The sequence below is a fragment of the Oryctolagus cuniculus genome, chromosome 11 (assembly GCF_051225735.1).
Source record: "Oryctolagus cuniculus isolate XC-2025 breed Fujian yellow rabbit chromosome 11, ASM5122573v1, whole genome shotgun sequence".
Taxonomy (NCBI): domain Eukaryota; kingdom Metazoa; phylum Chordata; class Mammalia; order Lagomorpha; family Leporidae; genus Oryctolagus; species Oryctolagus cuniculus.
Genome location: NC_142877.1, coordinates 21,271,348 through 21,297,917, shown reverse-complemented (window position 1 = coordinate 21,297,917; position 26,570 = coordinate 21,271,348). Strand labels below are relative to the sequence as shown.

At 54.4% G+C, this 26,570-nt stretch overlaps 1 protein-coding gene across 5 annotated transcripts; it reads left to right on the top strand.

The window, feature by feature from the left end:
* The first annotated feature begins 75 nt into the window (after nt 1–75).
* On the top strand, nt 76–21,684 carry MANBAL (mannosidase beta like). 5 transcript variants are annotated; one of them, XM_008256014.4, is made up of 3 exons: nt 76–191; nt 8,683–8,891; nt 20,847–21,684. In XM_008256014.4, exons 2-3 carry the CDS (start codon nt 8,742–8,744, stop codon nt 20,946–20,948), a joined length of 252 nt encoding a protein of 83 aa, XP_008254236.1. In that variant the 5' UTR covers nt 76–191; nt 8,683–8,741; the 3' UTR covers nt 20,949–21,684. The 5 variants fall into 5 exon arrangements, with proteins under 5 accessions (XP_008254236.1, XP_089163258.1, XP_089163259.1 ...); XM_089307132.1 differs by having other exon boundaries at nt 111–191; nt 8,686–8,891; XM_089307133.1 differs by having other exon boundaries at nt 135–191; nt 8,574–8,891.
* Nucleotides 21,685–26,570: the final 4,886 nt, after the last annotated feature.

The following is a 26,570-nucleotide window of genomic DNA, read 5'->3' as shown; positions in this document are numbered from 1 at the left end:
TAAACGTGCTCAACTGGTCGCAGGGCCTGGAGAATTACACATGCTCTCTAAATGCTTAGCAGCCATGCACGCCTCACACCAACCGACGGGGGTGGAGCTGAGCGCCTCGAGCCTCAGGGCGCGTCACTTCCGGGGCTAGGGGCGGGTCTTGGGGAAACTGCTTCCGGGGTAGCTGCTCGGTGGCGCTGGAGGTGAGTGCCGCAGGGCGGCTGAGGGACAGGTTCTTTGCGGCCGGGGCGGGGTTGGGGGTGCGGCGGAACCTGGAGCCGGGGAGGACTCGGGCGCGGCGGCCTGCAGATCCTGGCGGTGCTGCTCAGCCGTGCTGGGCGTCGCTCGGCGGGCAGCGGGATTCACTTCCGGCGGCGCGTGGTGGAAAGTTACTTGCAGAGGGGAATTTGAGTTCCAGGGAAGCTCAGCCCCTTAATGCAGAGCCCGGGCCGGAAGCCTGCGCTCCTCTCGGCCGTGTCCCGGACTTTCCTCGCACGGGTGGAGCGATAGGAGGAGCCTGAGCCCCAGGTCAGGCTGGCCGGGGTTCGAACCCTGAGCGGGGCCCGAGTCGCTGTGTAACCGTGGCCGGATGACATTTCGTCTGGGCCTCCTCCCTCGAGCAGGCACGGGGGCTCGATGTGAGCACTAACGGAGATGGTGACCGTGAAGCCCTCCGTGGGTGGACCGTGCGTGCGTGGGGTGGAAGTGTCCTCTTTAAGCAGTGAATACGGTAGTCCTCCCCCTCATCCGCGGTGTTACGGTCCACAGCGCCAGCACAGCCTTGCATGGGCTGTTCCAGAATAGTGAGTCGTACACTGAGCACCGTTCTAAGTAGAGTGAGGAAGCCTCCTGCAGTCCTGCGCGGGACGTTCAGCGTCCCCGTTTCCAGCGAGATCAGCGGGCTGCTTGGTTATCAGAGCACCTGTCCCCGTGTCGCAGCTGACCCGTAGTTTACTTAGTAATGGCCCCAAGCGCAGGAGCAGCGATGCTAGCAACCCATGTGCCAAAAGGGAGCCGAAAAGTGCTTCCTGTAAGTGGAAAGGTGAGGGTTCTCAACTTCATCAGGAAAGGAGAAAAGCCGAATGCCGAGGTTGCTAAGATCTACGGTAAGAACGAATGTTTTGTCTGGGAGAGTGTGACGAAGGAAAAGGAGACTGGTGCCAGTTGCACTGCCGCCCCTTAAATCCCAAAAGTTACCGCACAGTGAGTGCCACGTGCTTAGTTAAGTGGAAACGGCATTCAGCTTTTGGGTTCAACCAGAAAGCGCCGAGCCTGTCCAAAGACTTCAGCGAGGACCCCCTGCAACGAGTGGCACCAAACCATTTATGCAAGTGACAGACAGCTACACAGATGGAGGAAAGGTTTGGACTGAAAAATATTACCAGTTCCTGGAGAGGCTGGGTCTTCTGGTTCACTCCCCGAATGCATGCAGCTAACCAGGGCTGAAACCAGGAGCTGGGAACACGATCCTGGAGTCCCACGTGGTGGCGTTCACGTGTCACTCCTGGGAGATGGCCTTGGAGTCAGAAGCTGGAGCTGGGCATCAAACCCACGTATTCTGATATGGGATGTGGATATGTTAACCGCAAGGCCGAATGCCTGCCTCTACATTAGACTTTAGGGGCTGGCGTTGTGGCATAGTGGGTAAAGCTGCTGCCTGCAGTGCCGGCATCCCGTATGGGCGTCAGTTCAAGACCCAGCTGCTCCATTTCCAATCCAGCTCTCTTCTATGGCCTGGGAAAGCAGTAGAAGGTAGCCTGAATGCTTGGGCCCCTGCATCTGCCTGGGAGACCATGAAAAAGCTCCTGGCTCCTGGCTTGGGATCGGTGCAGCTCTGGCCGTTGCGGCCATCTGGGGAGTGAACCAGCGGATAGAAGACCTCTCTGCCTCTCCTTCTCTCTGTGTAACTCTGACTTTCAAATAAATAAATAAATCTTTTTAAAAAAAGTGATTGTGAAGATACTGCAGTGAATTCTCTTACCCCACACCTGGGTTCCCTTGTTATTAACACTTTACATTGGTGTGGTACGTTTATCACAATGAACAAACCAGTATTGTTAAGTTACTGTTAGCTGCAGTGTGGTGGGTTTTTTTTTGTTTGTTTTGTTTTTAAAGATTTATTTATTTATTTGAAAGAGTTATGCAGAGGCAGAGAGAGAGAGGTAGGGAGGTAGGTCTTCCATCCACTGGCTCATTCCCCAGATGGCCTCAACGGCTGGAGCTGGGCTGATCCTATGCAGGTACAGGGGCTCACGCACTTGGTTACAAGAAATGTGAATAAGTATATTTGAATTTCAGAGTTACAGAGAAGGAAAGGCAGAGAGAGAGAGAGAGAGAGAGAGAGAGAGAGAGATCTCAAATGGCCATAATGGCTGGAGCTGGGCCAAACTGAAGCCAGGAGCCAGGAGCTTCTTCCAGGTCTCCCACGTGGGTGCAGGGGCCCAAGGACTTGGGCCATTCCCTGTTGCTTTCCCTGACTGGATCAGAAGTGGAGCAGCTGGGACTTGAATCCGTGCCTGTATGAGATAACGGCGCCATAGGCACCGGTCGAACAAGCTGTTGATATTTTCTTCTTCTTCTTTTAATATTTATTTTGGGAGAGCCAGTGCTGTGGCGTGGTGGGTAAAGCCGAGCCTGCAGTGCCAGCATCCCATATGGGAGCTGGTTCAAGTCCTGGCTGCTCCATTTCTTTTTTCTTTTCTTTTCTTTTCTTTTCTTTTCTTTTTTTTTTTTTTTTTTTTTTTTTGACAGGCAGAGTGGACAGTGAGAGAGAGAGACAGAGAGAAAGGTCTTCCTTTGCCATTGTTCACCCTCCAATGGCCGCCGCAGCCGGCGCGCTGCGGCCGGCGCACCGCGCTGATCCGATGGCAGGAGCCAGGAGCCAGGTGCTTTTCCTGGTCTCCCATGGGGTGCAGGGCCCAAGCACCTGGGCCATCCTCCACTGCACTCCCTGGCCACAGCAGAGAGCTGGCCTGGAAGAGGGGCAACAGGGACAGAATCTGGCGCCCCAACCGGGACTAGAACCCTGTGTGCTGGCGCCGCTAGGCGGAGGATTTGGCTGCTCCATTTCTAATCCAGCTTCCTGCTATGTCCTGGGAAAGCAGTGGAAGATGACCCAAGTCCTTGGGCCCCTGTACCCGCATAGGAGACCTGGAAGAAGCTCCTGGCTCCTGGCTTTGGATCAGCCTGGCTCTGGCCATTGCAACCATTTGGGGAGTGAACCAGAAGATGGAAGACTTTTCGCCTCTGCCTCTCTGTAACCCTGCCTTTCAAATAAGTAAATAAATATTTTAAAAAATTTATTTTGGAGCTAGCACTGTATAGTAGAGGGTAAAGCTACCGCTTGTGGCATTGGCATCTCGTATGGGTGCCGGTTGGAGTCCTGGCTGTTCCACTTCTGTTCCAATTTCCTGCTAATGCGCCTGGGAAAGCAATGGAAGATGGCCCAAGTGCTTGGGCCCCTGCACCCACGTGGGAGACCCAGAAGAATCTCTGGGCTTCTGGCTTCGGCCTGACCCAGCCTTGGCCATTGCAGCCATGTGGGGAGGGAACCAGAGGATAGAAGATCTCTCTCTCTCCCTGTCTCTCTGTAACTCTGAATAATAAATAAAATAAATCTTTTTTTAAAATAAAGATTTATTTATTCATTTGAAAGGCAGAATTACAGAGAGAGAGAGAGAGAGAGGGAGACACAAAGAGAGATCTTCCATCCACTGGTTCCCTTCCCAGATGGCTGCAATGGCTTGGGCTGGGCCAGGCTGAAGCACGGAGCCAGGAGCTTCATCCCGGTCTCCCATGTGGGTGTCGTGGCCCCAGGCACTTGGGCCATCTTCCACTGCTTTTCCCAGGCCATTATAAGGGAACTGGATTGGAAGTAGAGCAGCTGGGACATGAACTGGCGACCTCATGGGATGACAACATTTACCAGTTGCACTAGAATGCCTGCCCCTACTGATTTTTTTTTTAAAAGATTTTATTTATTTATTTGAAAGAGTTACACAGAGAGAGGAGAGGCAGAGAGAGAGAGAGAGAGAGAGAGAGAGAGAGAGGTCTTCCATCTGCTGGCTCGCTCCCCAATTGGCTGTAACAGCCAGAGCTGCGCTGATCTGAAGCCAGGAGCCAGGTGCTTCCTTCTGGTCTCCCATGTGGGTGCAGGGCCCAAGCACTTGGGACATCCTCCACTGCCTTCCCGGGCCACAGCAGAGAGCTGGACTGGAAGAGGAGCAATTGGAACAGAATCTGGCGCCCCAACCGGGACTAGAACCTGGTGTGCCAGCGCCGCAGGCAGAGGATTAGCCAAGTGAGCTGTGGCGCCGGCTACTGATATTTTCTTATGGCCTCTTTTAACTATTAGCCAATGAAATCAGTTTATACATGGTTGTAATCACAGTATTTATATGGCTGTTTACTTTTTAAAATTAATATAATTTTGCAAAAGCTTGCTGCTGACCTGATAGCACAACGTAGGTGTACCGATTACATTGCCATTTAGTGAAGGGGATTCTACTGTGGCGTACGTACTGTTGCAGGGTTAACTGCTTGCTTATTGTTGGACACTGTAGTTGCTTCCTGTTTTTCCAATATTATGAATAGCACTGCCATGAACTTCTTTGTACCCAGACGCTTTTTCTTTTGGATTGTTTCCTTACTATAAATTCTAGGAAGTAACTGATTCAATCAAAGGATATAATTGCTTTTATGACTGGTGTTATATATTGCCTAATTGCCATTAAAAGAAAAAACTTGAGTGTGTTATAGCTTTGAATAGATATTGTTGTTGCTTGGCTGCTGAGAACATGCAGTGCGCGAGGGGTCAAGAGATTAGCCCGGAGTGCAGCTGAGTGGTGGTAGTCGGCTCTGTGCTCGCTGCTTCCTGCCTCCTGGCCCTGACTTTCTCTTGTAGCACTAAGTATTCTAGGTATTGCTGTTGGCAGCATGAGTGCATCTGAGTATGATAAGCCCAGTAGGCTTGTTACAGTCTTAAGCATAAAGCCTGGGGCCAAGGACACTTGACTTGATGAGGTGTAGCTAAAGAAATGAGACACTTTCATCCCTCTTGGTACGCACAGGGGTTGCCCTGTGCGGTGCGTGCATTGCTCCCCTGAGCATGTTCCTACAGCTGCCTTGGAATTCACTCCAGGGCCAGTTTATGAGCCACTCCAAACAGTCCGCCTGGAGTCGTACCTTGTATTTGACCAAAAATGGCATTCCTGAACTGGCTGCCCCACCTGATTCACCACGCTTGGAGCCAGATGGTGTTGGCTTCTTTCCAGAAGTCAACTCCATCCTGGGAGGATGAGGATCTGCCAGCTCTGAAAATTCTGAGAGATCTGGGCTTCAGGCTTTGCAGAGCGTTTGCAAAGTAGACAGTTACAATAAAGCGAAGCGTGGCCATCCTGCTGGCCCAGGTTGAAAAGGAAACAGCACACATTGTGGAAGTCCCTCTCTGTTTCCTTGGAAGCCTGTGTTTATTTGGGCATGTCACGTTTGGGAACATGTTGCCAAGCTCTGTGTGAAGCCACAGAGCTGAGGTAGAGGAAGTCTTCAGGATGGCCTCTCCTGCCAGCCGGCCCCCAGATGTGCACTCCAGGCCAGGTGTGTGATTCTGAAGATTCTGATAGCCACACCTAAAAAGCAAAACGATGGGGCTGGTGCTGTGGTGCAGCAGTTAGGGCCACAGCCTGCAGCGCCAGCATCCCTTATGGGTGCTTGTTTGAGTCCTGCCTGCTTCATTTCTGATCCAGCTCCCTGCTAATGCACCTGGGAAAGTAACGGAAGATGGCCCAAGTCATTGGGCCCCTGCACGCATCTGGCTCCTGGCTTTGGCCTGCCCAGCCCTGATCATTCCAGCCATTTGGGGAGTGAATCAATGGTTGGAAGATCTCTGTTTGGCTTTTCTCTAATTCTGCCTTTCAAATAAATAAAAAGTCTTTAGAAAATAATAATAAAGCGAAAAGAGGGGCCTGTATTGTGGCACAGTGGGCTAAGCTGCTGCCCATGAGGCTGGCCTTCCATAACTGAGCACCCGTTTGAGTCCTGTGTCTACTTCCCATCCAGTTCTCTTCTTTGTGCCTGGGGAAACAGCAGATGACCCAAGTGCTTGGGCCCCTGCACCCATGTGGGAGACCTGGCTAGAGTTCCATGCTCCTGGCTTTGGTGTGGACTAGCTTGGCCATTGAGGCTTTTTGGGAAATGAGCCAGTGAAATCATAAGAAAAAAAGAAAAAAAAAATGAGAAGAAACAGTGAAATTATTTTATTGTGTTAAAAGTATATAACATAAGATTGACCGTTGTAGCCATTTTTTAGTGTAAAATAGTGTTACTTATGAGCCATCAGCACTGTCCAGTTCCAGACTTCTTTAGATTCCTAAATTAAACTCTATATCATTAAAAAATAACTCCCAGCTCTCCTCCCCCTTAGGCCCTGTTAACTTTTTTTTTTTTTGGCTTTTTTACTTTGAGTTTTATTTCTTTGAAAGGCAAGGTGATAGAGAGAGGGAGATCTTCCGTCCATTGTTTGGCTCCCCAGATGTACACAGCAGGCAGGCCGGAGCCAGGAGCTCCATCCGGGTCTCCTTTGTGGGTGGCAGGAGCTCTTACGTTACCATCATCTGCTGCCTCCCAGACACATCAGCAGAAGCTGGATGGGAAGTGGAGGCAGGCCTCCAAGCCGGGCACTCTGATACAGGACATGGGTATCCCAAGTGGGGTTTAATCTGCTGGGCCACAGCTGCCCCTCTGTCCTACTTCTGTAAGTTTACCTCTTTTAGATGACTCACATAAGTGGCACCACACAGTATTTGTGCTCATATGTCTGGCTTCACTTACATTTATTCACATTCCATAAGGTGTCCGCATTCAGCCATGTTGTGGCGTGTATCAGAATTTCCTTCCTTCAGAAGCTGAGTGGTAATCTCATGTATATGTGTGTACGCACCACATTTTGTTCATCCATTCATCTGCTGGACTCTTGGCTCTGTCTTTTGACTGTGATGAAAACTGGTGCTGTGCACAATGGTTTCTGAGTCCTTGCTTTCCTAGGTAGGAGCAGAATGGCTAGAGCTTAGGATAATTCTGTTTTTAACTTTTTGAGGGGTCATCAGACTTTCCCACAAGTTGCATCATTTCACATTTGCGCTAGCAGGGCATAGAAGTTCTAATTTCTCCGTGTCCTCACCACCACTTGTTATTTTCCTTTGTTGTTTTCAGTAATGATCGTCCTAATAGGCGTGAGGTGATGTCTGTGTGGTTTTCAGATGCATTGCCTCAGACCAGTGGTCATGAGCGTTTTTTCATGTGCTTATTGTCCATTTGTGGATATTTTTTTGAGAAGTACCTATTCAACTTCTCTACCCATTTTTCAATTTTTTGCATTATTACATTATAGAAGTTCTTTATATATTTTGAATACTTGACCCTTAGCAGATATATAATTTATAAATACCTGCTTCCATTCTCTAGGTTGTCTTCACTCTCTTGGATAATATGCTGGTGTATGTGTATACAAAAGTTTTTAATTTTGATGTGAAGTCCAATTTATTTTTGTTGTTTTTGTACTTTTGATATCATAGCCAAAAAATCATTGCCAAGTCCAATGTCGTAGAGGTATCTCCTATATTTTCTTCTTCTTCTTCTTTTTTTTTTTTTTTTTAAAGATTTATTTATTTGAAAGAGTGAGAGAAACAGATCCTCCATTTGCCCTTTCATTCCCCAAGTGGCTGCAACAGCCAGGTTTGGGCCAGGCTGAAGCCAGGAACTTCATGCTGGTCTCCCACATGGGTTGCAGGGGCCCAAGAACTTGGGTCATCTTCTGCTGTCTTCCCAGGTACATTAGCAGGGAGCTGTATCAGAAGCAGAGTAGCCAGGACAAGATTGGCATGCTGACATGGGATGTCGGCATCACAAGCAGCAGCTTAACCCACTATGCCACAGTGCCTGCACCCTACCACCACATGGCTTTTTTTTTTTTTTTAAAGGATTTATTTATTTATTTGAAAGCAGAGTTATAGAGAGGCAGAGGCAGAGAGAAAGGTCATCTATCTGCTGGTTCATTGCTAGGGCTGGACCATACTGAAGCCAGGAGTTTTATCAGGGTCTCCCATATGGGTGCAGGGGCCCAAGGACTTGGGCCATCTTCTGCTGCTTTCCCAGGCCAGTAGCAGGGAGCTGGATCAGAATTGGAGCAGCTTATATGGGAAGTATCATAGGCAGTGGTTTAACCTGCTGCGCCACAACGCTGGCTCTGCTACTTAAGATTTTTTTTCCTAAACAGTATCACTGCCTGGCACGTTTTGGTGTATTCATTGTCTGTCTGTTCTGTGCATGTAGTCCCCAAGAATGCAAAGATTTGTCTGTTTTGCTTACTCTTCAGTGCTTGACGTTTAATAATTTGCTGAAAGAATGACTAGATAAGTAAATAAATCAAACGTGGAATACAATAGGCCTTCAGTAAATGTATATAGTTTTGAGATTTTTGTTGAAGTATTTCCTTTTGCATTTACCTTTTGTCTTTATATTTGGAAAATTTAAAGCATAGAAAAAGTTGAAAGAATGGTTCAGTGGCTATCTGTGTATCCTCTCCTTAGGTGGAAGAACTGTTAACGTTCCACGTGGCTGCCTGGCCCTGGGTGCATTTGTATGAACAAGATGATTTAAGTCGGTTGTAGAAATATGACATTTACCCTTTGCATTTAGAAGTTGGCAGTGGAGACTGGTGAGTCAGAGAAGACCTCAAGGGGCAAGCTGCTTGGACCATGGCCTCTGACCTTGACTTCTCACCTCCTGAAGTGCCTGAGCCCACTTTCCTGGAGAACCTGCTGCGGTACGGACTCTTCCTGGGGGCCATCTTCCAGCTCATCTGTGTGCTGGCCATCATTGTACCCATTCCCAAGTCCTCAGAGGCGGTGAGTCCTTCTGTGGCCCTTTGCTCCTGTGAATGCCCAGCTGGGTTCTGGGTGTGAAAATAGATTCTGCCGCAGCCGAGATCTGCAGGGCCCGGGCTGGGCTTCTGTGATTTCCTGGGCCCTGAAGTCTCACCTGGTGGACTGAACTGTGCGACTGATACTTTACTGGTGCCTGGATCGATTGCCACATGTTGGAACTGCCGAAGGATGGAGTATTCACCTTCAAGGGGTTTCTAGACCTTGAGGGGGGGCAGATGTCAGTACATTCAGAATTATCCCTCAGAAGTGCAGGGTGCAGTGAGGGTGGACACCAAGCACAGCACCTGATCTCACCTAGGCAGGGGCAGTGCTGTCTTCTCCCTGCTGCCCAGGGGAGACAGTGTTGTGGTCTTGTTTTTGTTTTTTGTTTTTAAGATTTACTTATTTATTTGAAAGGCAGAGTAACAGAAAGAGATCTTTCATCTATTGGTTTGCTCCCCAAATGGCCACACTGGCTGGAGCTGGGCCAGGCCAAAGCCAGGAGCCAAGAACTTCTTCCTTTTCTCCTACATGGGTGGCAAGGGTGCGGGCGGTGGGGCCATCTTCTGTTGCCTTCCCAGGCTTATTAGCAGGGAGATAAATCAGAAGTGGAGCAGTGGGACTCAAACCAGCTCTTGGCAGTCTTTTATGGAGTACTGGCATCGTAAGTGGTAGCTTAATCTGCTGTGCCACAGTACCCTCTCCTACATATTTTTTTAAGGAAAGAAAAAGTGGGATAAGTGCTGTGGTGTACCGGGTAAAGCTGCCGCCCACAGTGCCAGCATCCCATGTGGGCACTGGTTAGAGACCTGGGTGCTCCACTTCTGATCCAGCTCTTTGCTATGGCCTGAGAAAGCAGTAGAAGATGGTCTGCTCCCACATGGGCCTCTGCACCCACATGGGAGACCCAGAAGAAGCACCTGGCTCCCAGCTTTGGATCAGCCTAACTCCAGCTGTTGTGGAAGATGGACGATCTCTCTCCCTCTGCCTCTCTATAACTCTGCCTTTCAAATAAATACATCTGGAAAAGAAAAGAAAAAAAAAGTTGTGGGGCCAGAGTTGTGGTGCAGTGGGTTAAGCTGCAGCTAGTGATGCCAGCATCCCGTATGAGAGCACCTGTTAGAGTCCTGGCTGTTCTGCTTCTGACCAGCTCCCAGCTGACCCACTTGGGAAGACAGTGGAAGATGACCCAAGTGTTCGGGCCCCTGCCATCCACACACAAGACCCGAGTGGAGTTCCAGGCTCCTGGCTCTGGCCTGGCACCGCCCCCACTGTTGTGGTCATTTGGGGGAGTGCACACTGCCAGCACTAGTGAATAAAAGATCCCTTGCTCTCTCTCAATCCCTCCCTCTGTTACTCTGCATTTCAAATAAAAAGAAAAGTTGTGAGTTTGTTTTGGTATTTCAAATTTAAGATTATAATGTTTTTACTTATTTTTTAAAAAGATTTATTTATTTTATTTGAAGGGCAGAGTTACAGAGAGAGAGGAGAGACAGAAATCTTTTATCTGCTGGTTCACTTCCCAAATGGCTGCAGTGGTCAGGGCTGGGACAGGCTGAAGCCAGGAGCTTCATCTGGGTCCCCCATGTGGGTGCAGGGGCCCAGATACTTGGGCCGTCTTCTGCTGCCTTCCCAGGAGCATTAGCAGGGAGCTGGATGGGAAGTGGAGCAGCCGGGACTTGAGCTGGCATCCTTATGGTGGCTTATGCCACAAGCCACCCGATTTATTTGATTTTATACTGATACCTTTTATCTTTTTATCTTATGTTTGAAAGCTTGTTTCCCAATTATTGTAACAGAGAGAGAGAGGGAGAGAGAGAGAGAGAGAGAGAGAGAGAGAAAGAGAAAGAGAAAGAGAAAGAGAAAGAGAAAGAGAAAGAGAAAGAGAAAGAGATCTACTGACTCACTCCCCAAATGGCTACAATGGTTGGGGCTGTGCCAGGCTGAAGCCAGAGGCCAGGAACTTTTTCTGAGCATGTGGGACGCGAACTGGCGCCCATATGGGATGCCGGCACTGCAGGCAGCGTCTTCACAGCACCGGTTTGTTTCTTTTTGAAAACATAAACACGTGTGTATATGTATGCTGTGTATACATTTGTATTCCTAGCCCCCTTTGATGCATAAGAGGCAGAATACTGCTAAACAGAATTACACCTTTCTTTTCTTAACGATATACAGTATATTCTGGAGATCCAAGTCTTAACGATCACAATGACCTGGAGTTGGTGTAGCCAGGAAGATGATGGGGATTGACAGATGGCAGTGGGGCACTTGGAAAAGGAGCAAGCATAGGGTTAGGCTGAAGAAGAAACATGCCAAGTTCAGTTTTATGTATTTGAAAGAGAGACAGAGAGAGAGAGAGAGAGGCCAAAACCAGCAGCCCGGAACTCAGTCTGGGTTTGCCATGTGGGTGGCAGAGAGCCAAGTGCTGGAGCTATCCCTTGCTGCCTGCCAGGGTGCTCATTAGTAGGAAGCTGGATTTGGAAGTAGAGCCAGGACTCAAACCCAGGCACTAAGATATGGGTTGCAAGCATTTCAAGCTGTGCCGAACACCTGTAGTGAGTTCAGTTGTATTTATTTTTTTAAAGTTTATTTTACTTATTTGAAAGGCAGAGTGACAGAGATACCTCCCATCCTCTGGTTCACTCCCCAAATGGCCACAATAGCTGAAGCTGAACCATGCTTAAGCTGGGATCCAGGAGCTCCATCTGGGTCTCTCAAGTGAATGGCAGGGACCCAGGTACTTGAGCCAGCATTTGCTGCCTCCCAGGGTGTGCATCAGCAATAAACTGGATTGGAAGTGGAGGTGCGACTCCATCCAAGGCATTCCCATATGATATGCAGGCTTCCTAGATGGCGGCTTAACCCTGTATGCTATGACGCCTGCCCCCAAGTTCAGTTTTAAACAGGTGTCTAATGGCTGCATGCTTCTAGCAAGTAAGCAGTTGAGGGGAGAGGGCATTTCTGATCCATCTTCCTGCTAATGCGACTAGGAAGCAACAGGAGATGGGTGACATACTTGGGTCCCTGCCACCTACATGGGATGGGATATGCGAATGGCGTTCCTAGTTCCTGGCTTCAGCCTAGCCTGATCCTGGCTGTTGTAGCCATTTGGGAAGTGAACCAGGAAGATCTCTCTGATTCTTGCTGTGTATCACTCAGCCTTTCCAATAAAAGGAAAAAAACAAAATTTTAAAAAAAGGAAGCAGGTGGCTTGATAGGTCTGCAGCAGGTGGAGAAGCTGGGTGGAGTGATGGGCAGCATTCGGAGTGAGTCAGAGGTCACTGAACCCACGGTAGGGAGAGAACGGGGCCAGGTGAGAAGAGGGCAGAGGGTAGGGCCTGAGGCTCTGCAGGGTTCAGGGGACAGGACGGGAGGAGGAGCAGCTGGCAAGGGCTCCTCAGGGGGGAGCGGGAACCTCAGTGAGCATGGCCAGGCGCCTGCTGCGGGGCATTCTGCTCGTCACTTATTCTGGTATTGTGAGAAGGCGGTCTCGATTGGAGTTCTTCCACCCATGGTTGTATCACACTTTAAAAACGTACCCTCTGTGCTCAAGGACGCTCGCCTCACAGACGTGCCTGCTATTGGGAGTTATAAATAACAAACACTTCCATTGTCGCTGGCCGCTGCTGAAGTCCGCTAAGCGTCCCAAGGGAAGGTGGTGATGAATGTGGCGGTTGTATCGGCTGAGATGTGGTCAGAGGTGTGTGGCCGCGTGGAGCCCTGGGAAACTGCTCACCTCTTGTGTTCTTGACTCTCCGAGGCCTGGGTCAGAGCAGCGAGCCTGAGAAAAGGCGGCCTTCGCTGTTCTCCACGAAGTTCTTGTGGCACAGATTATCTGGGGCAGGCACTTGACAAAAAGGGCTCAAAAATGTGCTGCCCTGCCGCCCCCCCCCCCCCCCGCACTGAGAGGTTAGTTCGGGATAACAGCCTCATCTTTTAAAATATAAATATCATACATCCCATCTCATTTTAATTCATCTTGCAGTTGAGGGAATGGGGCTCTTGCAAGTGAATTGTCTTCGTAACTGAAGCTCACTGTTCTGCCTTTCTTTTTTAAGCATTCCAGTGACTCAGTAGCAACAGATACAGTGTTGATGTAATTTGTGGGGCGATACCAGGGCAGCCAAGGCCCTAGTTACACTGGGTTCCAGCCGCCAGCTTCCTCCTGGGGGGCAGCTTTCCCTCACGCCCCCCGCTCTGAACTAAGTGGAAAGGAGTGCCCACAGCGTGCTGCATGGAGGCCTGGAATTTGGAATTTGGGGGGTGCGGGTGGGCAAGGAACGGGCTTTAATTTGGGGACAAGGAGATGCTAGGGAGGGAGGGAGCCTGTGGGGAGTGGGGGCCGCCAGCCTGAGGACCGTAGGGAGGAACCTGGGAGAGCAGGTGGCAGGAGGCGGCGATGGGGCAGAGGCGATGGACCTGGGAGCAGTCATGCTCTCTTGCCCTTTTGCTTGGGGCAGGACCATAGAAACAAGGTTTACCAGTGGTTTTTTGGGTCAGAAGATAGTATTTTTGGCTCCAGCTGATGGGAAAGCCTTTGAAAAGCAAAAGAATGTCTTTCCTGTTGTTGCAGTGAGCTGATTTTTGCCACTAGTTGATGACTTCAGAACTCCGCAGATGATCTGAAAGCTCTTTTGGGGGTGATCAGGGAAAGGAAAGGCACACACACAAATGCCTCCTGCTCTTCTCTCGCCCCATTCCTGGTCCAGAGCCGGTTCACGCCATCAGAACCCAGGCCTCCAGAATTCCGAGCCAAAGGAGAAGGTTTCTCATTGACACCTCGTTACACTGAGGCCTGAGAAAAGAAATATTTGCCTGTCTGATTGAGCCGGGCCTCACGTAGCCCAGCGTTTTCTTGCAGGCCAGGTTCTAAACTGTGAGAGCAGATTTGCACACCGCTGCTTTCTGTCACAGGATGACAGGCGCGCCGCGTCCGGGATGCGGCGGCTGGAGTGAAAAGGGTTCTGGGGCTCCTGCTAGGCTCTAGAGGGAAAACTTGGTCTGAGTGTTTGCTGGGGGCAGGGCCCAGGGAGTGGGGGTGCGGTTGCCTGTCCGTGGCCGCCTCCTGGCTTCACGGTGGAACTGGCTGGGGACTTTGCAAGGCTTGGGGCGTACCCTCAGGTTCTGATTCGCTGGTTCTCTGAAGCCTTGGACCCATAGTTTGTTAACGTGCCCAGGTGATTTTAATATGCAGCTCCTGGGCACTTTCCCAGAAGCCGCTTTCAAGGGGGCACAGGAGACGTGCACTTCAGATGTGTTCACTTTGAAATAACAACAAGAGGTTGCAAGTGGGACGGAAGAGCTCAGGAGGAGTGGGGGAGGAGGCCTGAGGACTGTTTCATCAACACAGCCTTGTTACTTCAAACCCGGAGGACGACTTACAGACCTTTCAAGGGAAGGCCTGAGGCGGGGCATGGCCAACCTGCCTGCAGTGGTTTCCACATAACATAGAGTCTGAGAGGGTGTGGGTGCTGTCCCGGAACCCACGAGCAGGGTGCAGCCAGGCCCTTGGAAGGGGTGGGAGCAGGGACGCTCTTACCTGCCCCTCTCCGTGCCCTTCCCTTCCTCGTGGCCCTCTCCCTTCACTGCTCCCAGTCCCCATGATAAGAGGAGCCGTGGCCACTGACAGCCTCAGAGTGTGTAGCTCTCAGCTGCAGCGTCCCATGAGAGAAGCTGCTGTCCTACTTGGCCCTGGTCCCAAAATCCCCAGGGAAGGAACTGCAGCTGACTCAGCCTGGGGCAGCCAAGGCCAGTGTGTGAGGAGGGTCAGGTTCTGGGAGAGACTGCAGGAAGGTCCAGGGTGGCGGAAGCTCTGTTCCCACAGGCCTCGGAGCACTGGGCAGCAAAGCTGGAGGCTGCACTCCTCTCGCTTTCCCAGGAGAAGGGTAGAGCGGTGGGCAGGAGAGTGTGGCCCCTCGAAAGCCACCGAGTGGTCCAGGGGAGTGCACGTGGGAACCCAGTCCCCACAGAGACAGGAGGCGGGGTCCCGCGTGCCAGTACTGCGCCCCCCTCAGACTGCTCTCCTTCAAGGAGACCTCTGCACCCGCCGGGGTTCCTGCACAGGTGTAGGCGTCTGCGAAGCTCTGAAAATGTACACGGAGCCCATGTTGGTGTCTCAGGTGCGTGTTCTGGGGAGGTAGTCTGCTTCCCAGGAGCCTGCCAGATCGGAGCAGGGACTGCACAGAACTCTGATCCTGGTGACCCCCAGCAGGTGGACGGCCTTCAGTTCCACAGCTCACGTAGCAGACAGCAGAGGTTCCCTTGGCAGCTAATCCTCCACTGTCCTGGTAGTTCCTTGTTGACTGCCGTACTCTCTTCCGGAGTTTCTGTCGTATCTCGGCAGCCGGCTGCCAGCTCCTAGAAGGCAGGTGCCTTCTTCCCACTCGCTGTCCTGTGTGTTGTATTGCTGGTTGCATTTCCTGTTGAAGGTTTGGAAACAGCTGCAGCGACTTCCCCAGAGGGGATGGTGTTGGCCCTTGGAACTGGAATTTCAAGGTAGAGCTGGATTCAAGGGCTTCAGGGCCCTGTCTGTCCAGCTCCCGGCTTCCCCGGCGGTGCTGGCTTCCTTCTTGGGCTCTTGCTGTGTGTCTGGCAGGGGAGGAGGCTGCGGCGGTCCCAGTGGCATCCTCCTCACTCAGGACTTGGCAGGGGGAGCAGCCATTGCTCTACCTGTGCTCCCCTTCCCAAGCTCACGGAAGGCCTCTGCTTGAGGTGGGAGGGGGCGTGGGTGCCATCCCGGCCAGGCTGCATTGAGCTGCCCTCCCCTGTGGCCACCTTGAGAGTCCCCCAGAATCCCATGGCATGGGGGAAGCGCAGGGCCCCCATAGGAAGGGAGTGCTGGGCAGAGACAGCAGATGGCCAGCCTTGTGAGGCTGTAGAGGAGAACTTAGCAGAATGTCAGTGGTGCGAGGGTGGCTTTCCACACAGGATGTCCACACAGGCTTCTCCGTCAGCCAGAAAGCCCAGCGGTGTTTGGAGCCCCGAGGAGGATGCCGCCTGCCCGTGGCACAGTGCGACACTGCCTGGAAGGGCAGGACCCTATTGGGAGTTTTGGCACAGGGCCTTGACGTAAAACCAAGCTGCTGGCTGCCAGTGAGGGCTGCCGTGAGCGAGGGAGTAACTCGGGCAAGCACTGCTCAGCTCACAGACAGCCCTGCCGTTCGCTCTGGTTTGTGGTATTTTACTTGAGAGGCAGAGAATTAGCAAGCTCCCATTAGCTGGTTCACTCCTCCAGTGTCTGCAACGGCCAGGGCTGTGCCAGGCTGAAGCGGGAACCGGGAATCCAGGTCTCCCACGCTGGGGGCAGGAGCGCGACTACGTGCGCCATCACCGAGGGAGGTCTGCACCATCTGGAAGCTGGAATGAGGAGCGGAGCTGGAGTTGGACCTGGGTGCTCCAGTGTGGGGGTGCATGTCTTACCCGCTAGGCAAGCACCCACCCCTGCTCTGTAATTGTCAGGCTTGAGAGGGGCTTGTGGTGGGATTGGGCAGTAGTTTTTCCACATAATGACTCATTCCTGCAAGATGGCTCTGTAGGGGCAGGGTGATGGTGGCAACCTGCCCTCCACAGCCCCTGGTCTGGGGTGTGTCCTTGCTCGCAGGGACGGGCGACAGCTGCACACAGAGGGAGCCGCTGAGCAGCCGGGGCAGGGCCTGTGGGTGGCGCTGGGTCGTGTCTGGAAGGCGCTCTGGGGCTGTCTTGTCTAATCGCAGCTCTCCTCTCCTGCCAGGCGCGGCCTGGGCTCCTTGCTGGCCTCTCCCACTCCCCATTTTAGCTGGTCCTCAAGTCTCTCAATGCCGGTGCTGGTTCCATCCCTGCGAGGTTTTCTCTGTCCCCACCCACAAGCACGAGGGACACGGCGGGGCAGGTGACCCCGCCTCAGTCTTGTGAGGGTGGCTTTCTCCCTCCAGACCCTTCTCAAGGAAAAGTGGTTTCTGTCCGTGTAGGAGGACACCGGGGCCCTGACGACACAGTGAGTCCACGGGGACCGTGTGGTCGAAGTCACAGGACTCAGCACGCCGTCTCTGCTGCAAGGCCCTGTGGTGCTTGGTGGAGCAGAGCCGGTCACTGGAACGTGATGTAGAGCAGCGACTTCAGGCCCGGGAGGCGGCTGTAGCTGGGCCCATTTCCACAGGGGAGCCCCTGCGCGAGGGTGGTCTTCACTCTGTCAAGTGACTGGTGGGGAAGCTGCGACTTGCCCCTGGGGCTGGGCAGTGTGCCCAGATTGAAAGGTGTGGGGTGTGGCTGTGGGGTCTGGGGGCAGCTGTCTGCCCGGCTTGTTCCAGCAGCAGAACTAGAGGAGAAACGAAAAGTCAGCCTTCTGTTCAGGGTCCTCCCTCACAGCTAAGAGTGTGGAGCCACAGGCTCTGTGGCTGGGACCCTGGGATCCAGCTCTCATGGGTGACAGCCATCTTTGCTTCCCCGCAGCCTGCGGGAAGGTGGCAGCTGGGCTGCCCTGGGCCATTTGCGCAGTCTCTGCCTCAGTTTCCCTGCCAGTAAAAGGTGGCTCGTGGTGGCTGTTTCGTCAGGGTGGCCCAGGCTCAGGGACCCGAGGTCAGCAGCACCTGTGTGGCACACATCTGCTTGCTGAGCCTGCACGCTCGTTCTCTCCCCACTGTGCTCGGCCTAGGACCCACAGGCGGCACCAGTGGGTCGTGCGGAGTGTTGAAACGGAGTTTGAAAGGCAGCAGAGTCTGTGGGGACAGAGTGACAGAGCGAGCGGGCTGTATTGGGGAAGGGGGAGGGCATGCGTGGAGCTGGGGCCAAGGCTGAAGTGGAATGGCCCTGGGGCTGCCCGAGTCTCTCGCAACTTACTCATACTGGGAAGAACCAGCAGGGCTTTTAAAGCAGCAAAGAGACGAGATCAGAACTGTGGCTGTCATTGTGTCAGGAGAATGGACTGAAAACAGCACGCAGGATGCTGAGAACGGAGGGATGCGAGACGGGGGGCAGGCAGGAGCCCGTGGTCGGAGCCGGGGCAGAGAAGGGTGTCTGGAGGGATGCGAGACGGGGGGCAGGCAGGAGCCTGTGGTCGGAGCCGGGGCAGAGAAGGGTGTCTGGAGGGCCCGGTGGAGCCGAGCTCCTCGGAGAGCGGAGTGGGCAGGAAAGAGCAGCTGTGGGGCCCTGAAGCCGTGGAGGAGGTAGAATTCTGGCTCAGGTGACTGGGTAGGTGCCGGCGGGCGGGGAGGAGAGGAGGTCTGGAGTGAGGAGGAGCCGGGTAATGCCTTCAGATGACTCGACAGCTGTGATCTGTACACACACCCACAGTGAGCTGCTTTTGGCCGTGAAAAACCCAGCGTGGTTCTGGAGCACAGCCCACCTTCCTGACTCCTGCGGGAGCGTTAGTCACAAACAAGGGGGCTCCTGGTGACCCAGGGCTGACAGAACCAAGAGTAAGCTGTTTGTCTTTCCAGGGTCAGCCTGTGTTTGTGGGGCTGCTCAGCAGAGAGCAGATTTCAGAGTTCACTGAGATTCAAGGCCTCTGGAGTCCAGAGGTCCCCAGGACACCTGGCGGAATCTGGAGCCATGACCATCTAGAGGCTTGAGGCCGCTGTTGTGGCAGAGCGGGTTGAGGCACTGGAGTGTCTGGTTAGCCCCAGCTACGCCATTCTAATCCAGCTTCCTGCCTATGTGCCTGCAAGGCAGTGGTGATGGCCTGCAGTCCTTGGGTTCCTGCCACCCATGTGGAAGATCCGGATGGAGTTCCTGGCTCCTGGCTTCATCCTGGCCTAGTTGTTGTCACAGGCATTTGAGGAGTGAACCAGTGGATGGAATAGTTCTGTCGCTCCTTCTCTCTTTGTCACTCTGCCTTCCAAATTAAGTAAATAACTTAAAAATCGAAAGAGTGAAGTTCAACTCTTGGCTCTGCTGCTGGCCAGCTGAGACCTTAGGCAAATCACATGTGCTCTTGGAGTCTCTGTTCCTTGTTTTTGAGATGAGGCTGTTTGTGATGCTTTGTGAGGCTAAAAGAAGACAGGTCCAGAGCAGGTAGCACAGGGCCTGGCAGGTTGTAATAGTGCCTGTCAGCGACTGCCACGGTGACCGGTGTTATTGGTAGCTGCACTTGGCCATGCTTCAGGCAGTTTATGTTGTGATTCAAATCTGCCTGTGTTCTCTGGGCCATAGAAAAAGAGTGGCTTCAGCTTCCTTTTTAAAATACTCAGTATTTATTTGAAAGGCAGAGTGACGGATCTTCCGTCCCCTGGTTCACTGCCCAGATGGCTACAATGACTGGGGCTGGTCCCGGCTGAAGCCAGGAGCCTGGAACTCTGGGTCTTTCACGTGGGTGTAAAAGTTTATTTTTTATATACTTGAAAGAATGACAGAGGTTGAGAGATATCTTCTGTCTGTTTGCTCCCCAAGTGCTCGCAACAGGCAGGAACTCAGCCTGGGTCTGCTTTGTTGGTGGCAGGAGCCCGAGCAATGGAGCCATCATCTGCTGCCTCCCAGGATACGTTAACAGGGAGCTGGACCAGAAGCAGATGTGCCAGGCCAGGGAAAGAGGAGGTGCCTCTTGATTGAAGGGACCAGGGGCGGTCCTGGGGCCTGACCAGTGGGCATGGAGAAGAGCCCAGATGTAGCTGGAGAGGTGGCCTCCTCTGTGTCATCCCAGGTGTGGGACATGAGACTTAGGGTGATGGGGGAGCCAGTGGCAGGTCTGAGACGGGTGCAGCGGTCACATCTGTGCTTTAGCAGAATTCCTGTGGCGGTGCGTTAGGGATGGGGCAGAGGCAGCAGGCCGGCAGAGCTGAAGCAGGGGACCTGGATACCAGAGAGAGGGGTCAAGTCGAGACGTAGAGGAGGTTGGGTCCACGGGGCTTGGCGTGCCCCCTGGATGGTGGGGAGCCTGGAAGCGAGCGGTAGGGTCACTGGGACTGCTTTGCCTGTGGGAGGGGGTGGGGCTGCACGTGGTCCAAGACAGTGCAACATGCCAGTCCCAGTCTCTGACAGCTTGATGGAGGGCAGGTCTGGGAGGTGCCAGAAAGCATGGGATGTGGAGGGGGAAGCACTGGGCCAGCAGCTGGGTGTCCACCTCTGCTGAACTGGCCCCACTGAAAGTGGAGGCGGCACCCAGCTTTGAGCTCGGCAGAGGGGCTCCATCCAGAGCAAGTTTCTGTGCATGCACTGCTGGCCGCTCGGACCCCTGTGGTCGGCCTCAGTACGTTGTGGCCTGTCCCTCCTGGCTGCAGCGCACTGCGGGTTACCACCCAGAGGAGGACAGGACTGGTCTGTTCCAGATCCTTCTGTGACATGAGCCTGAGGGGCCAGGACAGGCCGTGTCCCCTCCCTGGACTCTACCTTCTTTATCAGCACAGTGAAGGTCAGGGCTGGATCTGAGACTTTGAAACCTTTTTGGTTAAAGCAGCAAAGCCTTGGTTTCAACCAAATTTTACAAAGAACAAATCACAATGTTGAAATCGATGAAACAGAGAGAGGCCGGAGTTCTACCCTGAGGCTGGCTCTGCCAGGCTCCGCAGAACACAGGTGGTGCCTGCCCACCTGCCAGCTGCCCTCTCCCCCAGCCCTGGCCTTCTGTGGCCTGTCTGGGAGGAGGAGCGTGGCGGCCGGCAGGAGAGCCTCGGCCAGCTCCCCATCCCCCATTCTGCCCCGGCCCTGGCCCAAGTGACCCCCGAGCTGCTGGGCGCAGCCGCCAGCCCCTGGGCACTTTGCTTGCGATTTTGCCTCCTCACTTCAGCCCGTCTATTTCACAGGTGAGTGGACCAAGGTGGAGAAAGAGAAGTGAGCAGCCCACAGGTTGCTCAGCTGGAAAGTCATGGAGCCCCGGTTCCGCCAGGCCCGTGAGATCCCTGGCAGCCCCACGTCTGTGTGGGCCCGCCCCTGTCCCTGGTGTTTCTGCGCAGGCCTCAGCTTGAGCTCAGGTGGCTGGTGTCAGGCTTCTTCCTCTAAGCACCGTCTCCTTTTCTCACCACGCAGGAACCCGCGGAGCCCAGGAACGTGGAGGTGTCGAGGAGGCCCAAGGCCGTGGTGCCTTCTGCAAGCAAGAGGCCCAAGAAGGAGACCAAGAAGAAGCGCTAGAGCAGGAGGCTAGGACCAGGCCAGCTGCTCTCCCGGGAAGCCACCTCCGTCCCGGGCTCAGGGGCTGAGGTGGCCGTGACACGCTCTAAGCACAGAGGCCTGGACAGTCCCGATGGTCCCCGGGGCCCTGGGCAGACACCACTTCTGGTCCCTGTGCTTCGGGACCACGTTGAGTCAAAAGGCCTGAAAGACCCTTAAGCAGACTGTCCTAGGAGGTTGTTAGAGGTGGCGTCGACTCCCATGGTTATGTTTTCTTACTTACCCATCCCGGCTGCCTGTGGTCACTGCTTGTGGTTTGGGGTCATTATCTCATGCTGACGACAGTCCTCTCCCAGTGTCTGTGCTACAGACCTCCTGCTGATCAGTCACTTTGCCTGTCTGTGTGGACAGAGCCAGCCACGCTTGTGTGTTTACGTCGAGGCGCCAAGGCCTGGCACCATTAGTGATCCCACCAGCTGTGGCAGCCCGGGCAGAGAGATGCCTGGTGTGGGAGCCAGCAGCAGGCCGGGCCAGGGCAGCGCCTGGTTCTGCTCCAGCAGGTGGAAGGGATTTGGCTGAACGAGTGCTTCTGTCCTGGGCACAAGCTTCCTGAGGCTCCGAAACAGGAGGCCTGTCAGTTCAGACCAGCCTGGCGTGTCAGCCAGTCGTAACACATCGGGTGTGCCTTTACCTTTGACCCCATCTGTCATTCCCTGACCAGCGAGGAAAGGCCAATAAACTGTGCATGTTGACCCTGCCTGTGTGCCATCTGCTGTGGAGGGAATGGGGTGGCTCGGGTGAGGGTGAGGCTGGCCCCCTGGAGGAGGGGACCGCGGGAGCGGGAACAGGTGTCAGGAGGGGTCCGGCCCATGGCTGGTCACTGGAGACACTTGGGATGTCCATGGGTGTGTTAGGGTTCTCACTGGGCCCAGCCACGTCACTCTGCAGGTGCCTGTGGCCTGGGCAGACACTGCTGGTCCTCAGAGTGGCTTGTGAAAAACCCAGTGCAAATCAGTGGAAAGCCTCGCGTGGTCCTGGGAGGGGCCGGCCGTGGGCCCTGAGTCAGTGTCCAGGAAAAGCCCCAGCCTCTGGTGCCAGAGCTGCCTGCAGGTTCAATTTGCCACACACACCCCCAGACAGGAGCTGCGAGGCCTGGCACGGGACTCGAGGGCTGAGCGACCGTCATCTCCTCGTGGGAGACAAGACATTGGCGCCCAGACTACTTGATGCCAGAGCTGGCGCTTGTACCCAAGTCCAAGGCCGTTTCCTTGGTATCTAACAGATGCTCAGTGACGGCAAACCCAGTGCTGGGCTGCAGAGGGGCGTGGCAGGATCCTCCGAGGGCTCAGGAGACGATACCCAGGGACTGCAGCTTCTGCCCACGCAAGGGCCGGTTCCTGGCCACGTGGGCGCGGGAGGGACATCTGTGGAGTGGCTCTTCACAACCCTGCCCTGAGTCTCGGGTGCCAGGCTCCGTGTTAGGCAGCGAGGATGCCGATGTGACGAACCTTCCTGCAAACCCGGGGTGCCCCGGCCTAGTGTGGGGCCCTGACGTGAGTGGGTTTGTGGTGGGGAGTGCCGCCCTGGCGCAGGGACACAGCTCTGTCTCGGGTGGGTCCTGGCAGAGCAGAGGTGACCGAGCCGAGTCCTGATGGGCCAGCGGCAGTTGTGCTGGGAGAGTCTGGGGGCCAGCAGCTGCGGGAGAAACATCTCCTGTCCCAGGCGCAGAGCTGGCCTGTGACGCCCACCTCCCCTGAGTTGTCCCCTGAAAGGTTGTGCCGGGGGACAGCCATCAGAAAGCAGGCAGTCGCTGCTCCCCTCCCCCCGGCTTCGTTCCACAGTGCCCCGGGTGGGTTGTGGCGGTGGCACTGTGGGCTCCCAGGACTTCCCGGTGTCTGGAGAGCCCGGGGGGCGGCAGAAGAGGGCGCCCTGGCAGATGCAACCTTCCTCCTCTTCCTCTTCCTGCTGTCTTCAGCCCTCAGTGGGTTTGCTGAAGCACGTGCACACTGGGGGAGGCCCACCAGTTCTAACACTGTCTCTGCTGCGGACGTTCTAATGGGCACGCAGGAGTGACGTGGCACCAGATAGGGGGGCAGCCCTGTGCTGGCGCCTCCCAGCAACCCTGAGCCCCTCTGCTCAGCTGCAGACAGCGTCCGCCTTGCCCCTCATGCACACCCAACGGACGTCTCATCTTGGAGCAAAGTCCTGATCCCACCAGCAGCCCAAGCCTGCCCTGTTTGTGACCCTTTCCTAAAAAATGTGTATGTATCTGAGGGATACAGCTTGGGGATCTGATACATGTCTGCATTGTGAAATAATCAGCAGCAGCAAGCTGATTAAAATGCCCCTCATCTCGCATGGTTGCCTTTTGTGTGGGTGTGATGAGGACGCTTAGCTTATCTGCCTCTTAGCAAATTCCAGGTACCCTCCTGTTCCCTGTAGTGGCCCTGCTGTCCGTCCCACGTCCAGCACCACTCACCCTGCTTAGCTGAAGCTTGCTGCCCCTCGGTCAACACCTCCCCGCTCCCTCCTGGCCAAACCCGTCTCCCCCCATTCCACTTTCTGCCTCGGTGAGTTTGACTTACTTATTTCCACCTCATTGAAGCACAGCCATGGAACGCACAACAGCCAGGGCTGGGCCAGGCTGAAGCCAGGAGCCAGGGACTCCGTCCAGGTCTCACGTGTGTGCAGGGTCCCAAGCACTTGGCCGTCCTCGGCTGCTTTCCCCGGTGCATCAGCAGGGCGCTGGTCTGGAGGCAGAGGAGCCGGGTCTGGAGCTGGCTGTCCGCGGTGGGGTGCACGCGTCCCACGTGGGGGCAGCGACGCCGGCCCCTGGTAGTGGGACAGGGAACCAGGAAATGTGAAGCCTTCGAGTTCTGCGCTTGAGGCTTCTGTGGCTTTTGGGGGTCCCTTGTGATTATATATGAATTTTAGGATTTTAAAAAATTTCTGTGAAAAATACCAGTGGGATTTTTGATAGGGATTGTGTTGAATCTTCAGGTTGCTTGGGCATTTTAACAGTATTAATTTTTCTGGGGCCAGCACTGTGGCATAGAAGGTTAACCCTCCACCTGTGGAGCTGGCAGCCAATATGGACGTTGGTTTGAGTCCCAGCTGCTCCACTTCCCATCCAGCTCTCTGCTCTGGCCTGGGAAAGCAGTGGGAGATGGCCCAGGTGCTTGGGCCCCTGCATCCATGTGGGAGACCCGGAAGAAGCTTCTGACTCCTGGCTTTGGCCTGGCCCAGCCCTGACTGTTAATGGCCAATTGGGGAATGAACCCACGGATGGGTGACCCTTTCTTTCTCCCTCTCTCTCTAACTCTGCTTTTCAAATAAATAAACAAATCTTTTTTTTTTTTTAATATTATTTGAGAGAGAACTTTAAAAATACAATAGTAATTTGTCCACTTCATGAAGACAGGCTATCTTCCCATTTATTTGTGGGTTAAAAAGCATTTTAAGGGGCCGGCCTTGTGTAGTGGATTTAGCCTCCACCTGTGCCGCCGGCATCCCTATGGGTGCCAGTTCATGTACCGGCTGCTCCTCTTCGGATCCAACTCCCTGCTGATGGCCCGGGAAAGCAGTAGAAGATGGCCCAAGTCCTTGGACCCCTGCACCCACGTGGGAGACCCAGAAGAAGCTCCTGGCTTCGGATCCGCGCAGCTCCGTCCCTTGCGGCCATCTGGGGAGTGACCAGTGGATGGAAGACCTCTCTCTCTGTCTCTCCCTCTCTCTGTAACTCTGCCTCTCAAATAAATAAATAAAAATAAAAAACTTTTTTTTTTTTTGACAGGCAGAGTGGACAGTGAGAGAGAGAGACAGAGAGAAAGGTCTTCCTTTGCCGTTGGTTCACCCTCCAATGGCCGCCATGGCCAGCGCACTGCGGCCGGCGCACCGCGCTGATCTGGTGGCAGGAGCCAGGTACTTATCCTGGTCTCCCATGGGGTGCAGGGCCCAAGGACTTGGGCCATCCTCCACTGCACTCCCTGGCCACAGCAGAGAGCTGGCCTGGAAGAGGAGCAACTGGGACAGAATCCAGTGCCCCGACCAGGACTAGAACCTGGTGTGCCAGCGCCGCAAGGTGGAGGATTAGCCTAGTGAGCTGCGGCGCCGGCCAAAATAAAAAACATTTTAATTCCTTCAGTCGCTCAGGTCGAAGCCGTGGAGTCACCCTTGACACCCCCCTCTCTCTGCAGCAGTTCACGCAACTTGACCTGCAAAACCCAGCACCAGGCCCATCTCGCCACTCCCCTGCACTGCCGCGGCCCTGAGTATTCCAGCAGCCTCCTCGTGGGCGCCCTGTTCTCAGCCCAGCAGTCAAGGGGATCCTTAGGACCTGGGAGCCTTTGTCCGCTCCCCCTCCCCCATGAGGGCCTGTGAGGGCCACCCCCCCTCCCTCACTTCTCTGACCTTGCCTGCCTCTGACACGCCAGGCAGCTGCTGCCTCCGGGCCTTTGAACATGCTGTTCCCACATCTTCAGATACTGTGCAGAGATGTCCACGCCCTGGTCCCTGAGCCTGTGACCCTGTGACCCTCCGTGGCCGAAGCACTTGGAGGATGTGATCGGGCTAAGGGTCTGGAGCAGGGAGATGATTCCGCATGATGCCGGTAGGCCCAGCGCAGTCAGAAAAGACGGGAGGATGGGCGCAGACGTCGCGGGGTGGGGGCGCGAGCCGGTGTGCGGGGGCGGCTTCAAGCTAGATGCGGCAGAGGTGAGACCCCCGGAGCTGCCAGCGAGGCCACGGCTCTGCACACACCTTGGCGTCAGCCGGCAGGACCGTGTAGACTTCTGACCTCAAACACTGGAAGGTGCCGCGTTTCTGTTTTTGTGGTCGTGTGTGACGGAGCCATGGGACGCCCGCACCGCACTGCCCTCAGGGAGAGCAGGCAGGCGCTCTCGGCCACCCAACTAGAAAAAAAGTTTAAATGTTTGTTTTACTTGAAAAGCAGAGTGACACACATAGAGACACATACCCATAGAGGCGGAAATCTCCCATCCTCTGCTCCACTCCCCAAATGCCATCGCCAGCCAGGGCTGGGCCAGGCCAAAGCCAGGAGCTGGCAGCTCCATCCGGGTCTTCCACGTGGGTGGCAGGGACCTGAGCCCTTGAGTCATTTGCTGCTGCCTTCCAGGAGGTGTGGAGCAGGAAGCTGGACCGGAAGCAGAGGAGCTGGGACTTGAACCGGCACTCTTATGTGGAACACAGGTGTCCCAGCGGTGGCTTATCCTTGCCATGGCGCCTGCCCTACCCCCCCCCCCCATTTAAAATTCCAAACTTTCTCCAAAGCTTTTGCCCCCACCCTAAGTTCTTTCTTGCCTCCTTAGCAGATGCCAGCTCCGAGCCGCCACGTGTTTGGCCTGCTTTTGCCCACTGCCGTCTACCCCGGCTGGAATGAGCTCCACGAGGAAAGGGGCTTTGCTCTTGTTGCTTCCGGGTGAATTCCAGGGCTGACAGCAGTGCCTGGCACACAGCAGGTGCTCAGTGCGCGTTTGTGGTGGTAGTGACGGAGCAGAAGGTGGCCTGGCCTGACCAAGCACACGGTGACTAAGCATTGTGTGCACACAGGCACCTCCCGTCTGAGATGAGGACACGGAGGCGCCGGGCACTGGACTCGGGCAGCCGGACGCCGGCGCTCGCTCT